The following is an 18,924-nucleotide window of genomic DNA, read 5'->3' as shown; positions in this document are numbered from 1 at the left end:
TTCTCCTTCTCTGTATTCTCTCATGAAAATGAGAAAATGAGCTTAATAACATAATGAGCCTCGCAAATGCGTCAAGCTTTTTTCTTTCGGTTTTCGCCGTCTGTGCCGAATTCACAAATGTAATCACTCTTCTTCCATCTTTAGAATCACTTTGAATTCCTCCCTGAATCATCCAGATCTAAATCCCTTTTCCCTTCTGTGTGTTCCTGTCTCAAAGCTCACGTCATGGTGGATTAGCGCAGAGGTTACGCTCCCTCTGTGCGTTGTGTGAAGACTTCCCTTTGATTTTTAGATGCGAAACCTCGGCGGATTTCAATCGAATTTCAAGCCTGGAAGGTGGAGAGGCAGCTGGAATGCTACTTAGCCCGCTAACGCCACCGAGGCTCCCAGGCCGCTGCCTCGGCGAGCATCGCTCCGATAAAAAGACTCCTAGTGTGAGAAGATGGCCGCCTTCATATTTCACACTTTTAATTTTTTTGTCCTCATCCGGATGCCCCTCCGAACGACTCCCCCTCTCTGTAATTACCAGAGAATTTGATGTAAATAAGGTGGTGAATTGCCAAGTGAGAGCTTGGAGAGGGGAATAAACTTTAAAGGAAATGTGGCCTGCGAATTTCATTAAAAATCTAATGAAGTCATTGCGTACATTTTTTTCACCTGAGTGAAAACTGTTTTCTCCTCGGCTCTTGTGCCACTGCTGTAAAACTTTGTAGCAGCCTTCAGGAAATACTGGCAGCTGAATGCGAGCACCTGTCTGTAAATACCTTCACCGTCTGCTTGCTTGGACTCCGGTCAACACTGTCGCAAGTTTTATTCAACAAACACACACACAAAGAGTCGAAACGCGAGCTGAATGTTCTTGTTTCTGTTGAGATTAAAAAAAAAAAACCCAAAAAAACAGTGAAGACATTCTGCCTGAAAACGGTCAGGATTATCCTGCATAGCAAGAACGAGAACAATCTCCACCGAAATATTATAAATCGCAACCTCAATTAAGATACATCCAAGTGTCAGAAGTCATGAAAAGGCCAGTAGTTAAATATCAAAATCTCTTTCGTTTGACTTCAGGCATTGAACTGAATATCAGTTTTATGAGCCTGTTAATTTTGACCGTAGTTACAGATAGAAAAACCTTTTTTTCACAGTTTTACAGCTCATCTTGGTGGCGCTCCAGAGCAATAAACACAGAGGAGAGGGGAGATAAAGGAAGGTTTTTAGTTTTGCTGGTATTCGGTCGTCGCCATATTTATTGCTCGTCATCCCAAAGGGAACATGAATGCTTTTTTTTTTTTTTCTTGCCGAATTTCAAGCCAATCAGCGCCGGTTGGCGATGAGGCTGCGAGTGAAGTCATGCAGAATAAATTCAGTCCCCACCTTCCACCGCAGGTGTGTGATATTGTATTTTGTGCGTACAGCACTGCGTGCAGCAGCTGTAATAAATATATAACACTATGGAACTCCGCCTGACCTTCTCACCCACCTACGGTTTATCTAAGGCTTTTCAAGCCAAAGAGTTCCTCGATTGTTAAATGGGGAATATACAATTTCAAGCTGTTGGTCTTTGAGCCCAGGGGTGTTGGAGTGAGCGTTGTAAAGTCATTTGGAGTGCCGTGACCCCTCTTCAAGGCCTCCAATACACAGACAGACACAAAAAAGCCTCGCTGATCTCTTTACCCTGCGACTCCGAAGCAGGCCTGTTATCACTCCAACGTGTGTGTGTGTGTGTGTGTGTGTGTGTGTGTGTGTGTGTGTGGGCAGCTTCTAGGGAGACATGATAAAACGGTCACTGTCACGTCTGATCGAAGTCACAGCGACACGGATGTGGATGTTATTCGAGATAGGTGGCTTTTCATTTTATTTATTTTCCTTTCTCGCTCTTTCGCTCCAGTATGAACGGTTTTGAAGAAGATGTAAACTGAGAGGTCTCAGTTTTTATGATTTGTTTTGAGCGAGTCACAGTGACTTTTTCCTTGAAAACACTCTGAGGCCAGTATGACACGTCTTCCCGCCCTCCCTGCCTTATCCGCTGGGTTTTTTTGTTTGTTCAGTTCGGGATTTATGTAAGCTGGAAATGTCTGGGGGATGATTGGAGCCGCTGACCTTCCTGGGTGTGGGTACGAGGTGGAGCTGGCACTTCTGGGAGCATCTGATTGGTTCCAGTGTTCTCACATCAACACAATTTTCTCTTCTCCTTTGACTCTGGGAACAAAATGTGTCATTGGTCCATTTTGGGCGGGTCCCCACATCATAAAATTACCAGAGGGCTTTAACAAGCCTGGCTCAGGTACAAGACAATTTTTTTTTCTTCGTACCTAAGCTTTCAGCCTTTAAAAACATAAAAAAATAAGACTGTTAATTTGTTTAAACAAACTAAAATGATCAAGCTCACATTATCAAACTCATGTTTGAGGCTTAACGTTTACTGCTAATGTCTCTGTGTGTGTATTTCTGTATACAGCCTTCTAATTGCATACAACACTGGCTTCTTTCTTCTTTTCGCCCCTTCTTATTCTCTTTGTGTGTGTGTGTGTGTGTGTGTGTGTGTGGCTTATTCTGAGAGAAACCTCCCGCCGAGACAGGAACCGATTTCCCAGAAGGCACATTGTCATTATGGTGCATATTGCACTTAAAACATATGAGGGAGAGCACGAGTTGGTTTTCGTCATTTCACGCTGTTAGAAGTGGCCGCAGAACGTCTCTCTGAGTTTGCTGAAAGAAAAAAAAAAAACAAACCATGGGCTATTGCCCCGAACTGATGATAACAGGGATATATTTAAGGAAAGCGGAAACCACAAACCCTATCAGACTTTATGTATAAATCACATGTTTTACTGGCTTTAAAGGCTTCTGAGCGACGTCTGCAGAGCAGATATCCGCTCATCACTCACCAGTGTGTATTTACATAAAATCCCTCTTTGTAAATAAAGAGGTTGATCCTACTTATAGAAGCAGCAGCATGACGTCTGTATAATCTGCTAAAAATACATTATAATAATGTAGATTTATTCTCTGATCAACCTACAAGACGTCTTAATAGAGAAGAGATACAAGCATTTCCTTTAACCAGAGACTCTGTAACATGGTTGTGTGTCTGTGTGTGTGTGTGTTTCTGGCCCGCAGTGGAGTACGACAGGGAGCTCTCCCCGCAGCGGCGCCACCACAAGGAGTTCAAGTTCAATCTGTCGCAGATCCCCGAGGGCGAGGCCGTCACTGCAGCCGAGTTCCGCCTCTACAAGGAGTGCGTGAGCCGCGCCTTCCGCAACGACACCTTCCTGCTCAGAGTCTACCAGGTGGTCAAGGAGCATCCTGACAGGTACGTGTGTGTGTGTGTGCACTGAAAATTCCAAAAATGCCAAGAATCAACAGTGTTGAGTTTCTTTGGATTTGAGATCCTATCGCCCCATCATTCTCCCGGTGTGTTACACACACACACTCTGGTTTAGCCTCGCAGAAATAGAGCAGCTTCAAAATCCCGCCGTCCCTCCAGAACGAGCACAGCTAATACATACCAAACATTTACATTACGTGTGCCGGGCTGGATAAACATCCAGCGAGATTTCTGAATGATATTTGTGTTTTGTCGAGCCCGCCCACAGAGAGGCGACGCCGACATCAAGGGAATTCCTCCCTTTTTTTTCATTTTTACTCCGACATCTCAGTGTTTTTGTTTACCGGCGAGAAACACACCAAAGGAACTTCCTCCAGAGTACAACACTTAATATAACATTTAGTGTTTAAAGTGGGGGGGTTTCAGGGTGCAGCCGGGGTTCAGCTGTTCAGGGTCCAGCTATAGATGTTGGCCGAGTATATTTTTCTGTCTGTCATAAGGTTTTTGTACGAGCTACTTATTTGCCGCATTCCTCGCCGTCTACAATGGATGGTTTGTGCTCCTCAGCCTGGAGGTTAAACCTTTTATTTTTGGAGATATTTAGAGATTAAAGGGCCCGTATTTATCTTAATCTGTGCGTTGCTGTCGGAGAGGCTTTCCAAATTCAAGGTGTAACATGTGTTTGCAGAAAATATATATACATAATATATAATGACTGAAAGTGCTGTAATTTCACATTCCTGTCTTCATCCTCTTCGGTGCTGAAAGTATCGCCCGAGGAATTCTGATTTATATCAACAAAAATACCAGAAAGACGTCACTTGCCTTAAAGTCGGAGCTGTTTTCCTCATTTTCCGCCCGATGCCAAACTGTACTGTCTGTAATCTCCCAATCAGCGGGAAGCCAATTAAGTTTTTCTCGCGCTCCCGCCGTCGCGCGAAGAAAAGCCGACTCCTGTTTTGACTCTAAGTCCTAATGATAGAGCGCTTAATTAGCTTGACACCCTTTGTACTTTTCATTGGATTGGAGTGGTTTCTCGAACAGCAGGCGAGGAATGCGAGAGATTACAATGCCAAAAATGTGGCAGGCCAGAACATCGTATTGAGGGAAGGCAGGCTGCTGCGAAAGCTGCTTTTACTGACCCATCCATCAGCCTTTTCCCAGCTATTTTCCTCTTCACTGCTTGGTGTTTTTCCCTTATTTCTTTTACATTTTGAATCCTGAGATGGGCAGCTCTGATCATTAAGTCTATCATGTCTGATAGAGGGAATATTTATCTTCTACATTGATTTTGCAATCTTACAAAATTGCCTTTTCAGCAACTTGAAAGGTGACAGTGCACCAACTAATCAAATCAGCTGCACTTTGACACCCTGCATGACAGCTGAATAATCTGATTAAATTATCTGTGCACAACTCATTCAAGTTACTCATGTTTAAATCTACATCCAAAACATGACTTTATGTGCAGATAATGACTCATGTGAAAGATCACATTTACATTTCTGTATCAAATGTGTGACAACAATGATATATGTGTGATTTTATTTAAAAACCCATAACAAATAACAGCCACTGACTAGACTCCTAAAGAAGATTTATTTCAGGAGAAAAAAAAAAAACACCCTTGACCTTATTATTCCAGTTCATTTACTCAGTCTGTCAATAAGGAGTTTTACAGTAGCTCAAAGCCCACCGATGGAAGCCGAGGACGAAGCAGCAGCTTTTCTCAGACTGACGTGTGAACGTAGCCGTGGGGCGGAGAGTGTGTGTGTGCGTGTGTGTGTGCGGGAAGACCGGGTGGAAGGGGCTCATACGGAAGCCGTCAGAAACACTCATTAATGACCAATAAAGAGGGGCCGCCAAGGCATGACTGCAGGGGCATTCTCCGAACACCTGGATGATTGCGCGGCTTTGATGTCGGTTCTGCAGGGAGGGTCCGGCCGGCCCGCCGCTGTGTTATTACAACTGTAATGGGACAGCGGGAGGACAGGCCCTCTTATCACTCACACTCTGTCTTCTCCGCTCGCTTTTTTATTAAACACCGGCTTGTTTTTCCTTCTGTTTGACACCTTCCCGCTGCGTTAAGCACGGTTTCTTTCACACCAAACGCTGTAAACGATATTAACATTCGTGTAGCCCGATACCAAACCTTGATTCCTTCCTTTTCCTGATCCCTCTGAGAGGCAGACTTAAAGGTCAGGTGAAAACAGCGAATCCCAGCGTTCTCTGTTAAGTGCAGCGATCCGTCTTCCTGTCATTTGGTCATGATACCGAGGTTTCCTTCGCTTTCTTAAAAAAGGTACAGCCATCCTCGCTGGCGTTTGAAATCACAATGAACCCAGACTATATTCTTATCCTTTACTGTTTTTTCAATGTGCTCCTTTACTTTTTTTTCCCGTGTTTTCCAGAATAAAACACATGGTTTGATTGATGTTTGATTAATTTGCTTGGTCGGTGTGCTTCATGCGAGCATCCAAATGACGGCACAGCAATTTATCCAATCTAATTTTATGTTGTTGTTTATGTTGTTGTTGAAGCCTTTTACTCTCATTCTGTAACTGTCGACAACAAGAACAGACATTTTTCTCTTAACCATAACATACATGTATATCTAGAAAGTTGGAAAACTCGCAGAAAGCAGAGGAACAGAGCTTTACTAAGCCATAATAATCCTTTAACAGGAGTTCCAAGGTATAATACGAGCTTCTCAATACTGTCAGATTGCAGATATTGAATGTTGAAATTATCTGAAAAAAGGGGCAGAAACATTCAGTCAGTGTACATTTTTTGGAAAATTTAGAGCTGTAAAATAAAAAGAGCTGTGATGGACTGGAGATCTGTCCAGGATGCACCCTGCCTTCACCTTTACTTAGCTGGGATGAGCTCCATCAAGAGACGATCCTCAACAGGCTGAAGCCATATAGGAAATCAAAATAAATCCAGTTTCAGGCTGCTCATCGTCTGATTTCTCTTTTAAAGTTATACATCTTTTACTCTATCAATCCACACTGGTGATCCAACAAATTCCTCCTTTACATTTCTTTCCTCTGCTAACACCCCACCCTTCTAGGGAGGCCGATTTGTTTCTGCTGGAGTCCCGCCGGCTCTGGGCGGCGGAGGAGGGCTGGCTGGAGTTCGACATCACCGCCACCAGCAACCTGTGGGTGATGAGCCCCGCGCACAACCTGGGCCTGCAGGTCAGCGTGGAGACCAGCAGCGGTAAGAGACAGAACAGAAATATTAATATTATGACTGTTAGTGCAGATTTGATCCGAGGGTTTTCTTTGTTTTTCTCCAAGCAGGGCAGAGCATCAGCTCCAAGGAGGCGGGGCTGGTGGGCCGCGACGGCGCTCTGGAGAAGCAGCCCTTCATGGTGGCGTTCTTCAAAGTCAGCGAGGTGCACATCCGCACCGCCCGCTCGGCCGGAGGGAAACGCCGCCAGCAGAACCGCAACCGGTCCACGCAGCCGCAGGACGGATCCAGAGGGCCGGGCCCGGCAGGTCAGCCTCACGCCGACACCGGAACCCCGACTCACCGCTGCCACACGGCGAGACTGCGATCAGACGCAGATTTGACCCCGGCGCGACCTTGTTCCAGCCGTGACTGATGCTCTGACCGGCTGAGATCTGCGGATGGGCAGCATGTGTTTGAAGTCTGGCCGCGGCGTTTCTGTTTGAGATAGCTGACGAATTGGACGTGACTCCTGCCGGATCTCGCTCTAATCAGCCCCCGTCACATGAACGCCGGAGCCAAGAGACCGAGTCCAAAATCTGTTTTTACTGGAGCTTCTCCGCGCGGATTTGAGGGTTCACCGTGTTCCCTCGCTACGATCCAAAACCCGCGTATTGAGCAGGAAATATAGAGCTTTTTTTTCTCAGCAACGTATAAGACGCGTGATTTATGAAGGGCCTTTTCGTTGGCTCCCTGCACAAAGGCAGAGTTACAGTTTGTGGGAGGATTTGGCCTCAAATTTAAGCTACAAGGACTAAATAATAAAAAAGCAAGATTAATAGTGTTTGTGACAGAGTGGGAGAGAAAGAAGTACACGGAAACGACTAAGCGGGTGAATTTATATTTAAAGAAGAGGTGGTCCGTACCGGTGGCTTTGCGTGATAATTTGGCACATTACGGTGCGTTTTAAATATTCAGCGATCGCGGACCCAGACGGTGAATCTATCTTGACAGGTGACCTAATCCTCTGAGCCGGCTCATCAGTCCTCCTCGCCGCTCTTCCTACTCGCAGGATGATGTAATGAGCGGCTATAATCCTCATGTTATGAGCTTCGCAAGCTTTTCAAATTAAATCAATCAACAATCCTCCCACCTTTCACCTGGTGTGTAATTCTGGCCAGACTTTAAAACCCAGCTCCCGCTGTGAGGCTTCATTGTGCGATACGAGGCCAGCAGGAGCCTGCTGGTCGTATCGGTCTGATCCTCGCCTAATTTGACAGATGAGGCATCTCTTCCAGCGTTTTGAGTCACAGCAGATGCAGCAGAAAATAAATAATGAAAGTGCTGTGAGTATCCAGGTTAGTCTGATTTCCTCTGTTAGTCCTTGATAAAAGAATGAGCTGCCAAACTGAATTTCATCTGCCCGGAGTTATTCCCCGTGTTTTAAAAAAGAAACTGTTTATCCCACTCAGATCTGACATATTTGAAACTGCAGATCGTCTTTGTTTATTTCAACTCTCACATTAGGAAAAGATGTCCACTAAAAGAACTGTTGAAATGGAGAAAAGTACTGAGATTTTCAGTGGAAACTAAAAGCCACAAACTATTTTGGGGATGATTTATCCTTATCTTTTTCTGAGCCAGGATCAGAAATTGTATCTGAGTAACATTCAGTACAAACACTCATGATATTCATGCTTTGGTTAATGAAATGTTGAAAGATTATTTTAAGTATCATATTTGTCACATAGCAGTTTATTTAGTTTTATTAAAGCCACTGCAGAGAGGATGAATACCACTTTTTCTAAGATGTGATAAAAACGGTTTGAGCTTTAGAAGAGGATAAAACATTTCCGGCTGAGTCACAGCTGCAGCATCAATATAACATATTTCCAGGTTTAAAGAAGCTGCTGTCTGTAGCTCACAGTGTTTTATTGTTTCTGAATGTTGGAGTAAACTTCAGCTCTACAGCCCGTTTTGACTTGATAGGTGTGTAAAGCTGGTGCACCTGCTTGCTGGAGTCGCGTAGGACTTCTAATAAACGACGTGGCAGAATCGGCGCCTGTATCCCGGTTCCGCTTCCAGCTGCTCAGACCGTTTCGCCGCTCCTATAGCCGAGGCTAACGATGAGACCAAAGCGGCTCGAAAAATCCAGCCAGATCTTGGCCAGAGCCGCTTCTTTTTTTGGACTTCTGGTGCCCGAACACAGCTGAGTGCACTGACACGGAGCTGCAAATAGCACTTCTTGGCCGGCTACCTGGGAAGTGATTTAGCTCGGCCTTTGCTTCTGCTGCTACCTTGCTTAATGGCTCTGCCATCTGTGGAGCGCACAGAAAGTATTTCTGAGACAAGCTGGGTTTGTTTTCACAGCTACGCCGTGCGAAGCCCTCGCTGGCTGCGCTCCTGTGTTTGCTTCAGAGCATCTTCAGTGACTTTCTCAGTAGGGTTACGCCACTCCGCTGCTAACACAACAGGTTGTAAGTGAAATTCCTGCGGGACTTCTGCTCAGTAATTGCCGATAGATGAAAGCGTTGGCCGGCACAACACAGAACAAAGACTCGTCATTTGTTATGCCGCAGGACAGTTGGAGTTTACCACATGTTCAGTTCTGGCTTTAAAGCTGCTTGCTCTCCCACCTCTCATGAAATGAACCGATACTGACCTTACAGCTACAGAAGGAGTTCAAGGTCACCATTTTGCTGATTTCCACGCAGCTATTTTTCTATGAAAATGAGGCTGTAGGTGTGTTTGTGCGTCTCGCTCGGCATGCGGACGATGAGAAAGCTTCAGAATGTGCTCGAACAACGACAATCTGTTAAATATGCGTCCTGGAGGATTGGACTTTACATAACCCAAAACATCAAGACCTCTCCGCCTCGCCACTCGGGACGACTGGGAGTGTAAATATTTAGATCCTACACAGGAAGCCGCGAGGCCCCCCTCGCGACAGCCGTGTGTCCGCGGCCAGCGGCGCAGGACTGGCGGGGGATTGGACGGGATGGGAGGATCCGCGAGGAATTCAGGAGGGCATATGGTTTCAATACCGCATCACTCACTCCAGAGACAGGGAGGAGGCCGCGATGGATGGGGAGAGCATCCGTCTTGTAGCGCGCTCGTGGGGAGAAACAAAATGTAGATGCTCCCCCCCCCCCCCCCCCCCACTGTATCTGTTTGGCACGGCGCTGCAGTACATCGGGTCAGGCCACCGCAGAGCGTGCTAAAAGGAATATTTCCCCCCCATAATTTAACCCGTGGCTGCCTTTCCGTGAGATCTGAGGCCGGAAGGCAGCGACGTGTTTGCTTTTAATTGCAAATGCGTGCACGAGCGTCTGCACAGAGGCTTTTTTAACTCTCTTCAGCGTGAGTTCCTTCACTGGGATTTTTCTATTAATAGCCTCCTGACTTGACCGGTGCGGTAACACACTGATATTACGGCATCTTTCTTCTGTGTCGCTTTGTCCTCATCGCGCCGTCCGTCATATTTAGACCTATTTTAGTCAATCACTGTTTTGATTTGATAAAATCTGACTAAGTCAGAATTTATTAAAAAGGTCTGCTCAGTCTGTGAAGGCTATAAAACAACCTTTTAACTTGGAAACCTTATTTTCCCAACTGTGACCCCCGCGGGGGTTTTGGATCTTGTTATTTTCTCGTTTTCACAATTTTACAAAGCTGGACTTGCAGTGACATGTGATATTAAATATCTTCCAGATGACAAAGGCGGTTGGCTCGAGCCAAAAATATTTCTGCAGCATTAGTTTTGATATGATCATGCGATTTAAATGCAATAAATCATCTTTGTTTTCCAGTTCTTTTTTTTTTTTTAATGTCTATCTGGACAAGTTTTCCCAGTTATTTTAAGCACTTTTTAATTCGCATTTTCCCTCACATTTAGAGTTTCTTGACAGGAATATTTCTGGCTGCACGTGCGATTTTTCCACCCGCTCTGGGCGCGCCTGATGAAAAATGCTCCCGCTTACCTCGCCAGAAGAACAATGCGACACCTTTAAAGATAATTTGGGGTTTCGTGGGCGAAGCGAGGCTGGGGAGGCATTGGGAGTCGGGCTGGGCTCTGGCTGCGGGGGAGGTTAACAACCATCCGGGGAAGGAATATCACGTCCCGGCGCGGCGCAGGGCGGCCTGTAATTAGGTCTAGCCAGTCATTAGCCGCGCAGCTAAAAGACTGACCAAGCTAACAGTATCGCTTAAAGAATTATAATAACACGGCGCTCTGCCAGCTGTGTTTTTTCATCCGTCCCTCCTCACCTCCTCCTCCTCCTCCTCCTCGCCGCTCCTTCCCCACCCAGCCTCCTTTTGTTTACCGTTGGAGTAATTAGACATGGCGGAGCTCCCTCGCAGGGTTTAATAACCTCTGTGATGAAAGACAGGAAGAAAGATAAACTTCAGTAGTAGTGGTTAGAGCGAGAGAGAGAGAGAGAGAGGAAAAAAAGAAAAGACGAGAGACGTCAGGATACAACAGCGACACTCTGCTTTCATGTGTGTGACTCTCTGCCTCGAGGTTTTTCTTTTAGAAAGCAACTTTTCTGTCACTAAAATCATGATAGGAAGTCGTGTAACTACTGATATAAAATCTGACTTATTTTTGCACTCTTGAATTAAGAAAAGAGACATATTTTGAAAGTGGAGCGTGTCCAAACACCATCTGAAATGGCACCATTTCGTTCTTGTATTTTCGGAACAACCTGTGATAAATATAATTTACAGCCTTTTCCTTGGGACAGAGGGGCGAGCGAGAGCGGCTCAGGACTGCAATGAATGGCGGGTAGTGTAGCGGACGGCGGCTATCGGGCCCGGTTTGTGTTTCCGACGCTATCGAGTCGTCGGGGTGGGGGAACCGGCGGCGGACGACCCGCCTCAATGAATTCAATGTGAATCAGTTTTAGTGCCGAGTTTTAATGTGGCGGGGTGAAATGGATGTTTGTCCACTCTCAGAAAACATTTCCAGGTTAAACACAGCGTAATGTGGAAGCGGAGCTCCGTGCCACAGTGTCCATTCAGATTACCGTCTCATTACGGGACATCCTGCTTCGTCTTTTTTTTTTTTTTCTGTGTGATATTCAAATATTTAGTCCTGACTGTAGCTAAAGATCAGGCAACGACTGCCACCCTCATTTGTTTGTTGAAAATTCCAAAAATATAAAGCAGCACTTCATTCTCATTCCGGATATCTGTGTGCGTGTATACAAAATATCAACTTCCCAACTCCTGCTGCTGTTTTATATTTTCTGTAGGTACAAGCTTTTAGAGGAGGAATTGGAAATATGTGGCGCATTAGGTCGAGTCTCCACTCTGAGTTTGTGACTCGGGTTCAAATCCCGGTTGCGGCAGTCAGAGCATCTGGTGTCAAAACGAGCCGAGTCCAAGGTGCCGGTAGGAACGACTTGCTGCGGTGACCCCAGTAAAACACGGGAACAGCCAAATAAGCTTTCCCATTTTAAAGTCAGAAGTTTTTAATAGTTTTGGGGGTGGGGGGTGGGGGGGGGTGGCAGGTATGGGGTCGGACATTTTTTGGAGAACAGATGACAAATTGACACCAAGGTTGACAACTTTGAGTTGATTTTATTTTTTCTGGTCCATTATTTTGGTGGATGTTTATTTCGGACCCAGGAGAGGAAAACCAAGCGGTCCGATGTTGGAAGATGAAAGAAAATGTGAAATACATTGAGCAAAATGACATGAATGTGACTGTGGAAGGGCGACTTTCCTCCTGGCCTGGTTTTAATCAAGTGAATAAGCACATGTATACATCTCTCCTATGTGGAAGACCTATTCTGTTTAAGCTAAGATAATGTAATTAATAGTGAAATGAATTATTTTTGACTTACGACAGCAGTGTAATGCTAAGCATTTTTGGAATACACACCTAAACTCTGCAGCCTACATGTTAATTTATTTTCCCTTACAGACTGGACCGGTCAGTTGTCCATCTTTGTTTCCAGTTCTCACGCTAAACTAAACTGAAATCTTCACAATTATAGGTTGCTGAAAAGACAGCAGTCAGTGGAGATTATAGTTTAATAATCTTTACAATTAAACTATTTTAATATAAACTTTAAACCGAAATCACAATTGCAGAGTTGTTTGACATGTTAGTTTTTTTTTTGGTTTTTCCTTCCTCTGCTCTCCGTCAAGCAAAAGGAAAAAGAAATGAATGGAAGTCTCTCGGGAGCCGGAGCTCAGCGGTAGCTGTGTGGCATTAAATTTTTACAGGCAGGAAGGGGAGATGTGGTTTATGGGCACCACAAATCTGGGCCTTTACACTCAATGAAAGCCCACAGTAAATATCAGCTTTATTCCTTTTAAAGAGCCCCACAGACTGTAAATGCTGATGGCTTTGAAGGCTGAGAGGTGCAGAGAAAATGAGCTGTGTGTGGACGTGTGAAAAAGAGAGGAGGAAGAAGTATGCCACTAAATGCTATACCTTGTGTTGAACTGCACATCATATTTTTTCATTGGCGCTCGCTGCAAGTGGAATATCTTTTAATAAAGATAGTGGAAGTTATATGTTATTTTATTATTAAAATTTGGTCTGATCTCTGTATTGTCATACCAGCCTAATTCTCCTGATGACTGAGGTTCGTTTTATGTCTAAATAAATTAAAAGAACCAAACAGAAATTAAATTACAGTCCGGTTGTCTGGGGCCGTGGTGGATCGGTATATTAGCTTTCGGTGTGAAGGTCAGACTCGTGCGCAGGCAGCGCCGCAGCTCGATTCACCCTCCACCCCGAGCTGTGTGATTTGACCCGAAGCTGAATGTCACGCATCATAAACCAGACCTGGACGAACGAGTAGGAGGTCTCTATGAGACCGTGTGTAGTGAGTGTATGTGTGCACACTGTGAAGCAGTGTGAGTTTCAGCATGCCGAAGGATAGAGCGCCGCTTTTAGACGGTAGTGACGGCGACACGGATACCAATCCCAAGATCACAAAAACCTGAGAGGCTCATAGTCCAAAATACTTTCATAAATCTGGATTATATGAACTTGATGAAGGCTTTGCCATCTTGTAACGTTAAAGTATCGTAGATACAGTGAAGCGAAGTGTCATTTTCTCCCTATAAACACCACTTCAGTTCAAAGGTTCAGCCTTGTTTTCTTGGTGTACTTTTAGAAACACTATGCAAATACGCTTTTGAAATTAGTTTCTTCGTGCAGCCTGGTCTTACAATGGCCGCCATACAATAAGTCGACTAAAATCAAGCGTTGTGGACTCTGCAAGGCCAGTCAGTCCACAAGGGAGGCAGAACAATCTCACACACACACACACACACACACACACACACACACACACACACACACACACACACACACACACACACACACACACACACACACACACACACACACACACATATAAACTCTGTGTTTCCATCTCCGTGGACTACCCTTCCTATTGGAAAGGAAGGAACCCAAACTGGGGAAACACCTGACTGTATTTGACGGTTACAGACGACCTTGTGACCCTTTCGGCGTTACAGATTGTCGTGACCGGTCTCCCCTTTCATTTCCGTCCTCTCAAAGGATTAAACCCTGCTAATCAGACAACATAAACATGTTCTGCTCCAAATAAAATGCAAAAAAAACCCCATCCCTCTGCATAGACAATTCAGAGCCTATGCAAGTTAATCAAAGGCCTTTTGTATCGGTGTGTATGTTCCTCGTGAAGTGGAAACTGAAGGTGACACTCATCCCGTGTGTGAGCTGTCATGTTCTTTAGTCTAAGATGAATCTTAGTGAGGAAAAACTACTTCTTGCCCCCCCTTACGCTCGGTCTGAGCCTCATTTTTCTGTTTGAGATGAGTCCAGCTAAAACACTGAGGTCTGGGCAGCGCGGCCAGCGCGCCTGTTCAGCATGAGATCGAATCTGATGATGAAATCTTAATGCAACAAGCTCTGGCGAGTTTAAATCGCAGCTCGTTGGTTTAATGAGTGGTTAAGTGGGTTTGGCTGTTAAACAGATAAACATCAAGTCATTCTCGTGTATGTGTGTGTGTGTGCGTGTATATTTGTGTACGCACTGGAAGTGCCGCTTGCAATGAGTGATGGACGTGCAGATGCAAGGAACCAAAATCAATGAGTCTTCCGTAATTGAAAAGTTTTTGTGTACGTGTGGGCCTCCCTCCAGCTGCAGCTGACCAAACAGGGCTGCTGTCGGCGAGCTGCTGAGGTGAGCTGATGGGTGGCGGCCGCCACTGAGTGACAAATCCCCGACTGCGGTCTGACTCACTCGCTAAATGACGGACACACACGCAGACGTCTGGAAAAGACATGGACCGTAGACCTATTTCAGTGAATTTAATACATTTGTCGTACATTTAATAACTTTTCCGACTGCTTATACGTGGGAAACGAATTAAATATGAGTTTAATCGATATTTACTTATGCAGCACCGGTACAGATGAGTGAAAAGTGATTTGAAGGTTATGCAGTAAGATTATATGGATTATAACAAAACAAGAGAGACACTCTAATCAATCAACCGACCAGCTGGACGCTGGAATTGACAGGAAAATGGCAACTGCGTGGCTTTAAAACATAAAAGACATTTATGTTGGACTTTGTCGAGTCTGCTGAGACACAAATTGCCTGATGGAGATGGAGGACTGTCGCCGTTTAGGGAGTTGTTTCATAGGTTTATTATCAACCAGTAATAAAATAAATGAGGCGAGACAGAGAAAGTGAGCACAAAAGGGACCTTGAAGTCTCAGTTGGAAAGTCGGTGTCACCATATTGACTTCACGGTGATGACTGATGCCAGCAATGACCTCTTCAACTCCCAACACCAAAAGGTCTACCTGCGATAATTAAGAACAAACTGGAGGGTAAACACAACGCCGTTACTGTCTCAACACTCGTCTCGCTGACCGCTGATGAATTCAGCTCGGCCGCCGTTCAGACACACCGGGCAGCAGATGGATGTGGAAGCGCGAGCGGCGTGCGGAACCTCTGTAACGAGCGCTGGTGTATGCAGCCCCGGCCCACGCCCTCGCATGGGTCTCCACCCAGCGCATTACGCCAGGCGTGTTGTGTTATTCTTCTGCTCTCAGATTCACCGCGTGATGTGTCATTTTCGCAGGGTTTAATTGTGCATTTTCACATCGTCATTTACCCAAGGAGGGGGTTTCGCTGAGTGTGTTGAAACCTCGAACCCAAGTCAAACACAATTATGATTTCAGTCTTAAGGGGACTACTATGCTGGTTTTCAGGTTTTGTGGAATATTTCAAAACTAGTAGTTCTTTGTTTGATTCACAGTTACAGTCTCTATGTTGGCTCCAAGAGCCCATTTACTTTGTAATTTGACACCAGCATCATTGTTGTTCTGGCCTCCACTATATCTGGATGTGAGGAACGTCTGACCCCCGTAAACCGCCTGTCCAGACTTTTCCACCTCGAAGAAGTTATTTAGCTTCTCTCCAGGTTTCTTTGTTCTTATTTCATCCCACATGTACTAAAGAGTGTATCGACACCTTAAAACATTTGCTGAAGGTTTGTGTTCTTCTGTTTCAGACTACAACAGCAGTGATCAGAAGACGGCGTGCAGAAGACACGAGCTGTATGTCAGTTTCCGAGAGCTCGGCTGGCAGGTATTTTATTTTTATTAACATATTTTTCCCCCCTATGCATGCATATTAATAAATCTACCAAATTAAACTTACTGTTCCGGGGAGTATATTACATAAATCTTCTTTAATATTCAGTAGTTGACTACAGAGCTGAACATTAAGTGTGGGATATGCCTTGTTAAAAGTGTTTCTACACACACAGTGAGGAAAGAAACATGACAGACAGTGAGAGGAGAAAGACAGGCAGATTATCGACACAGACGGGACGGTGCACTCGATAAAAATACGAAAAAACAAGTCCGAATGCGGTAAAACACGCTGAGAATTTGTCAGGGCGAAAACAGTAAGACACCGAGAGGAAGGAAGGAAGGAGGAGAGAAGTATTGCTTCCCTGAGTGATTCCGCAGACGGCAGCGTCTGAGCTGGGATTTGTCCTCGGAGACAAGGTTAACTGTGAGTTTACCAACAGGAGGCAGGTGGGCCTCTGCAGGACATGAAGGGAAACACTGTGTTCTCCTCAGGTTTGGCTTTTAGGCAAAAAACTCCACTTAGTATTAAAATAAACACTGACAACGACTAGCACAGCTGCTCCTGACAGCTGTTGGCACACTGTATTACAACACAGCAGATGCTTAGAGACAAAGCCTGAATGATAAAAAGTGGAACAATATACATATATATTTTTTTTTCTTGGCAAGGCAGATTTATTCCTGTTCTTTCTCTCAGGACTGGATCATCGCTCCCGAAGGCTACGCGGCCAACTACTGTGACGGAGAGTGCTCCTTCCCTCTAAATGCCCACATGAACGCCACCAACCACGCCATTGTGCAGACGCTGGTAAGAGCGGCCCACTGCGGTTCACCACATCCAGTGTATGAGTGTTCCTGACAGTGCAGGAAAGACATTCCTTAGAAAGACTTCCTTAGAAAAATGATACTAGCAGACAAGGTCTGATACAAACTATTAAATGAAGTGGAGAAAATGTGAGTTCCAGTCCTTCAAAGCCTCATTAGCACGTTCTCGTCGTCTTCAGGTGCACCTGATGAACCCGGAGAACGTCCCGAAGCCGTGCTGTGCGCCCACCAAGCTCCACGCCATCTCCGTGCTCTACTTCGACGACAACTCCAACGTCATCCTGAAGAAATACAAGAACATGGTGGTGCGAGCCTGCGGCTGCCACTGACGCCATCGAGCGCTGGCTGGCGGCGCTGCTCCGAAAGCCGGCTGAGGTTGACCTCAGGTGGACACGCCACAGTTTCCTGCCCAAACCCCCCCACCCAGACCTGCGAGGAGCGTCCACTTCCATGCTGTATTCCGGTAATCTCGGGGCGGCTCTGACCATCAAACCTATTTACACATTCAAGGGGACCCTTTGTCGGAGCGCCGCGTTCTTCAATTCCTCCATGGCGGATCAGTTCTCAGAGGAGGCCGGATCGCCGATGAACCACTTCTCCAAAAGCAGAGCGACGCTGTGGGGCTGACTCAGCCTCAGCCTCCACCGGCAGAAAGTGTCTGAAGCGTCTGCGTTAAGACGGGAAAACACAAACTCTCTGAATCGGCGTTGTTAACCCAAACAGCTCGGAGCTGTCCGAATGATACATTGCAGTGAGTACGTTGGCGTTTTCCTTTTTTTCAGAAGTGCATATTCTTCACAAGCCATATTTGCCTTCCCAAAAATATAATATGGACTGAACCAAAGTGACCGCGGGCTATTTCAGCGGCGCGCTGCTCCAAATATCCCGTCCGTGTCAATATTTGCGCGGCTCAAGCGGAGCTGCGACTCACCCGGCCGCTCCGGCGTGATGCATGTTGCGGCCGAAGCGATGTTTTTCTCCAAAGAAGTGAAGAATACGGCCTTATCCCCCCCCGACACGCCACAAGTGGCCGTTTCCATGTCGCCGCGCTCGCAAAGTTAACAGACGCTTCCACCCCCCGACAACCCATCAAGAGGCTGTGGAAAAACTTTCAGTGGACGGTTTCTGTCAGCTTTCTGAAATTAGCTGCTCACATTTTTATTTTATTTTTTTTCCTCCTCATACCCAGAGGGTGAAATCACGCTGCGATTTGTGTCCAGTGGCCACATCTTCCCCACTGAACATGTTACTGTGAGCTTCGACTGAATTCTAGAGAACATATTTTAATAATAAAAAAAAAAAACTAATAAGAATCAAAGTACCTTATGTGCCTAATCAATCATAAATTACAAAATATACCTCTGGTAAGCTGCTGTTTACATTTGTGATCATGTTTGGAGTGTTGTTTCTGTAAATACTTGTACATTCTCAGCTTATTTATTGCACCGTTTATTAAAAAGAAAAGTCACATTAACAGATGCAAGAAAAGACAAACTTATTTTTGAAAAAAATTTATTACGAAATCTCATGTTACACTTTGCCATTATTCACTCTTTTTGTACAAAATCTCTGGGAAGTGCACAACCCACGTCCCGTCAGAGGGGAAAAAAAAAAACAAACAAAAAAATAAAAAAACACTTCCGTCACTGGAGCTCCTTTAGACCATGTGCTATCCATAAAAAACTTTTACTGACAAAAGGAAAAAAAAAAACTGCTGTGTCTTTGACTGTTTGTGTACCTGGGTTCAATAAATGGCGCCCCCGCATCGCGGGCCACATCATGTTCACATGACGTGGGTCAAAGAGCGTCTGCGCTGCGGCGGTCACGGCCCGGCAGGTGGCCGAGCGTCACTGCAGCGCGCTTCGTCACAGACGTGCGCCGAAAAACTGCGACGCTCGGGTTCGTGGCAAATCTCATTTTTCTATCCTTTGACTGTGTGAATCTCCAAAAAACTGGCCCCTCGTCGAAGGACAGGTGCTGA

General features: G+C 45.5%; 1 protein-coding gene across 1 annotated transcript in view; it reads left to right on the top strand.

The window, feature by feature from the left end:
* Positions 1 to 18,811, top strand: part of bmp6 (bone morphogenetic protein 6) — a 36,390-nt gene extending 17,579 nt beyond the window's left edge. Inside the window, exons 2-7 of the mRNA XM_030099695.1 lie at positions 3,121 to 3,313; positions 6,402 to 6,550; positions 6,634 to 6,831; positions 16,034 to 16,110; positions 16,816 to 16,926; positions 17,123 to 18,811. Coding sequence (XP_029955555.1) covers positions 3,121 to 3,313; positions 6,402 to 6,550; positions 6,634 to 6,831; positions 16,034 to 16,110; positions 16,816 to 16,926; positions 17,123 to 17,272 — 878 coding nt within the window. The 3' untranslated portion in view covers positions 17,273 to 18,811. The remainder of the gene's footprint in view (positions 1 to 3,120; positions 3,314 to 6,401; positions 6,551 to 6,633; positions 6,832 to 16,033; positions 16,111 to 16,815; positions 16,927 to 17,122) is intronic.
* Positions 18,812 to 18,924: the final 113 nt, after the last annotated feature.

This window comes from Salarias fasciatus, chromosome 9 (genome assembly GCF_902148845.1).
Source record: "Salarias fasciatus chromosome 9, fSalaFa1.1, whole genome shotgun sequence".
Classification (NCBI taxonomy): domain Eukaryota; kingdom Metazoa; phylum Chordata; class Actinopteri; order Blenniiformes; family Blenniidae; genus Salarias; species Salarias fasciatus.
Note: the sequence above shows the minus strand (reverse complement) of the source record. Positions and strands in the feature narration are given on the sequence as shown.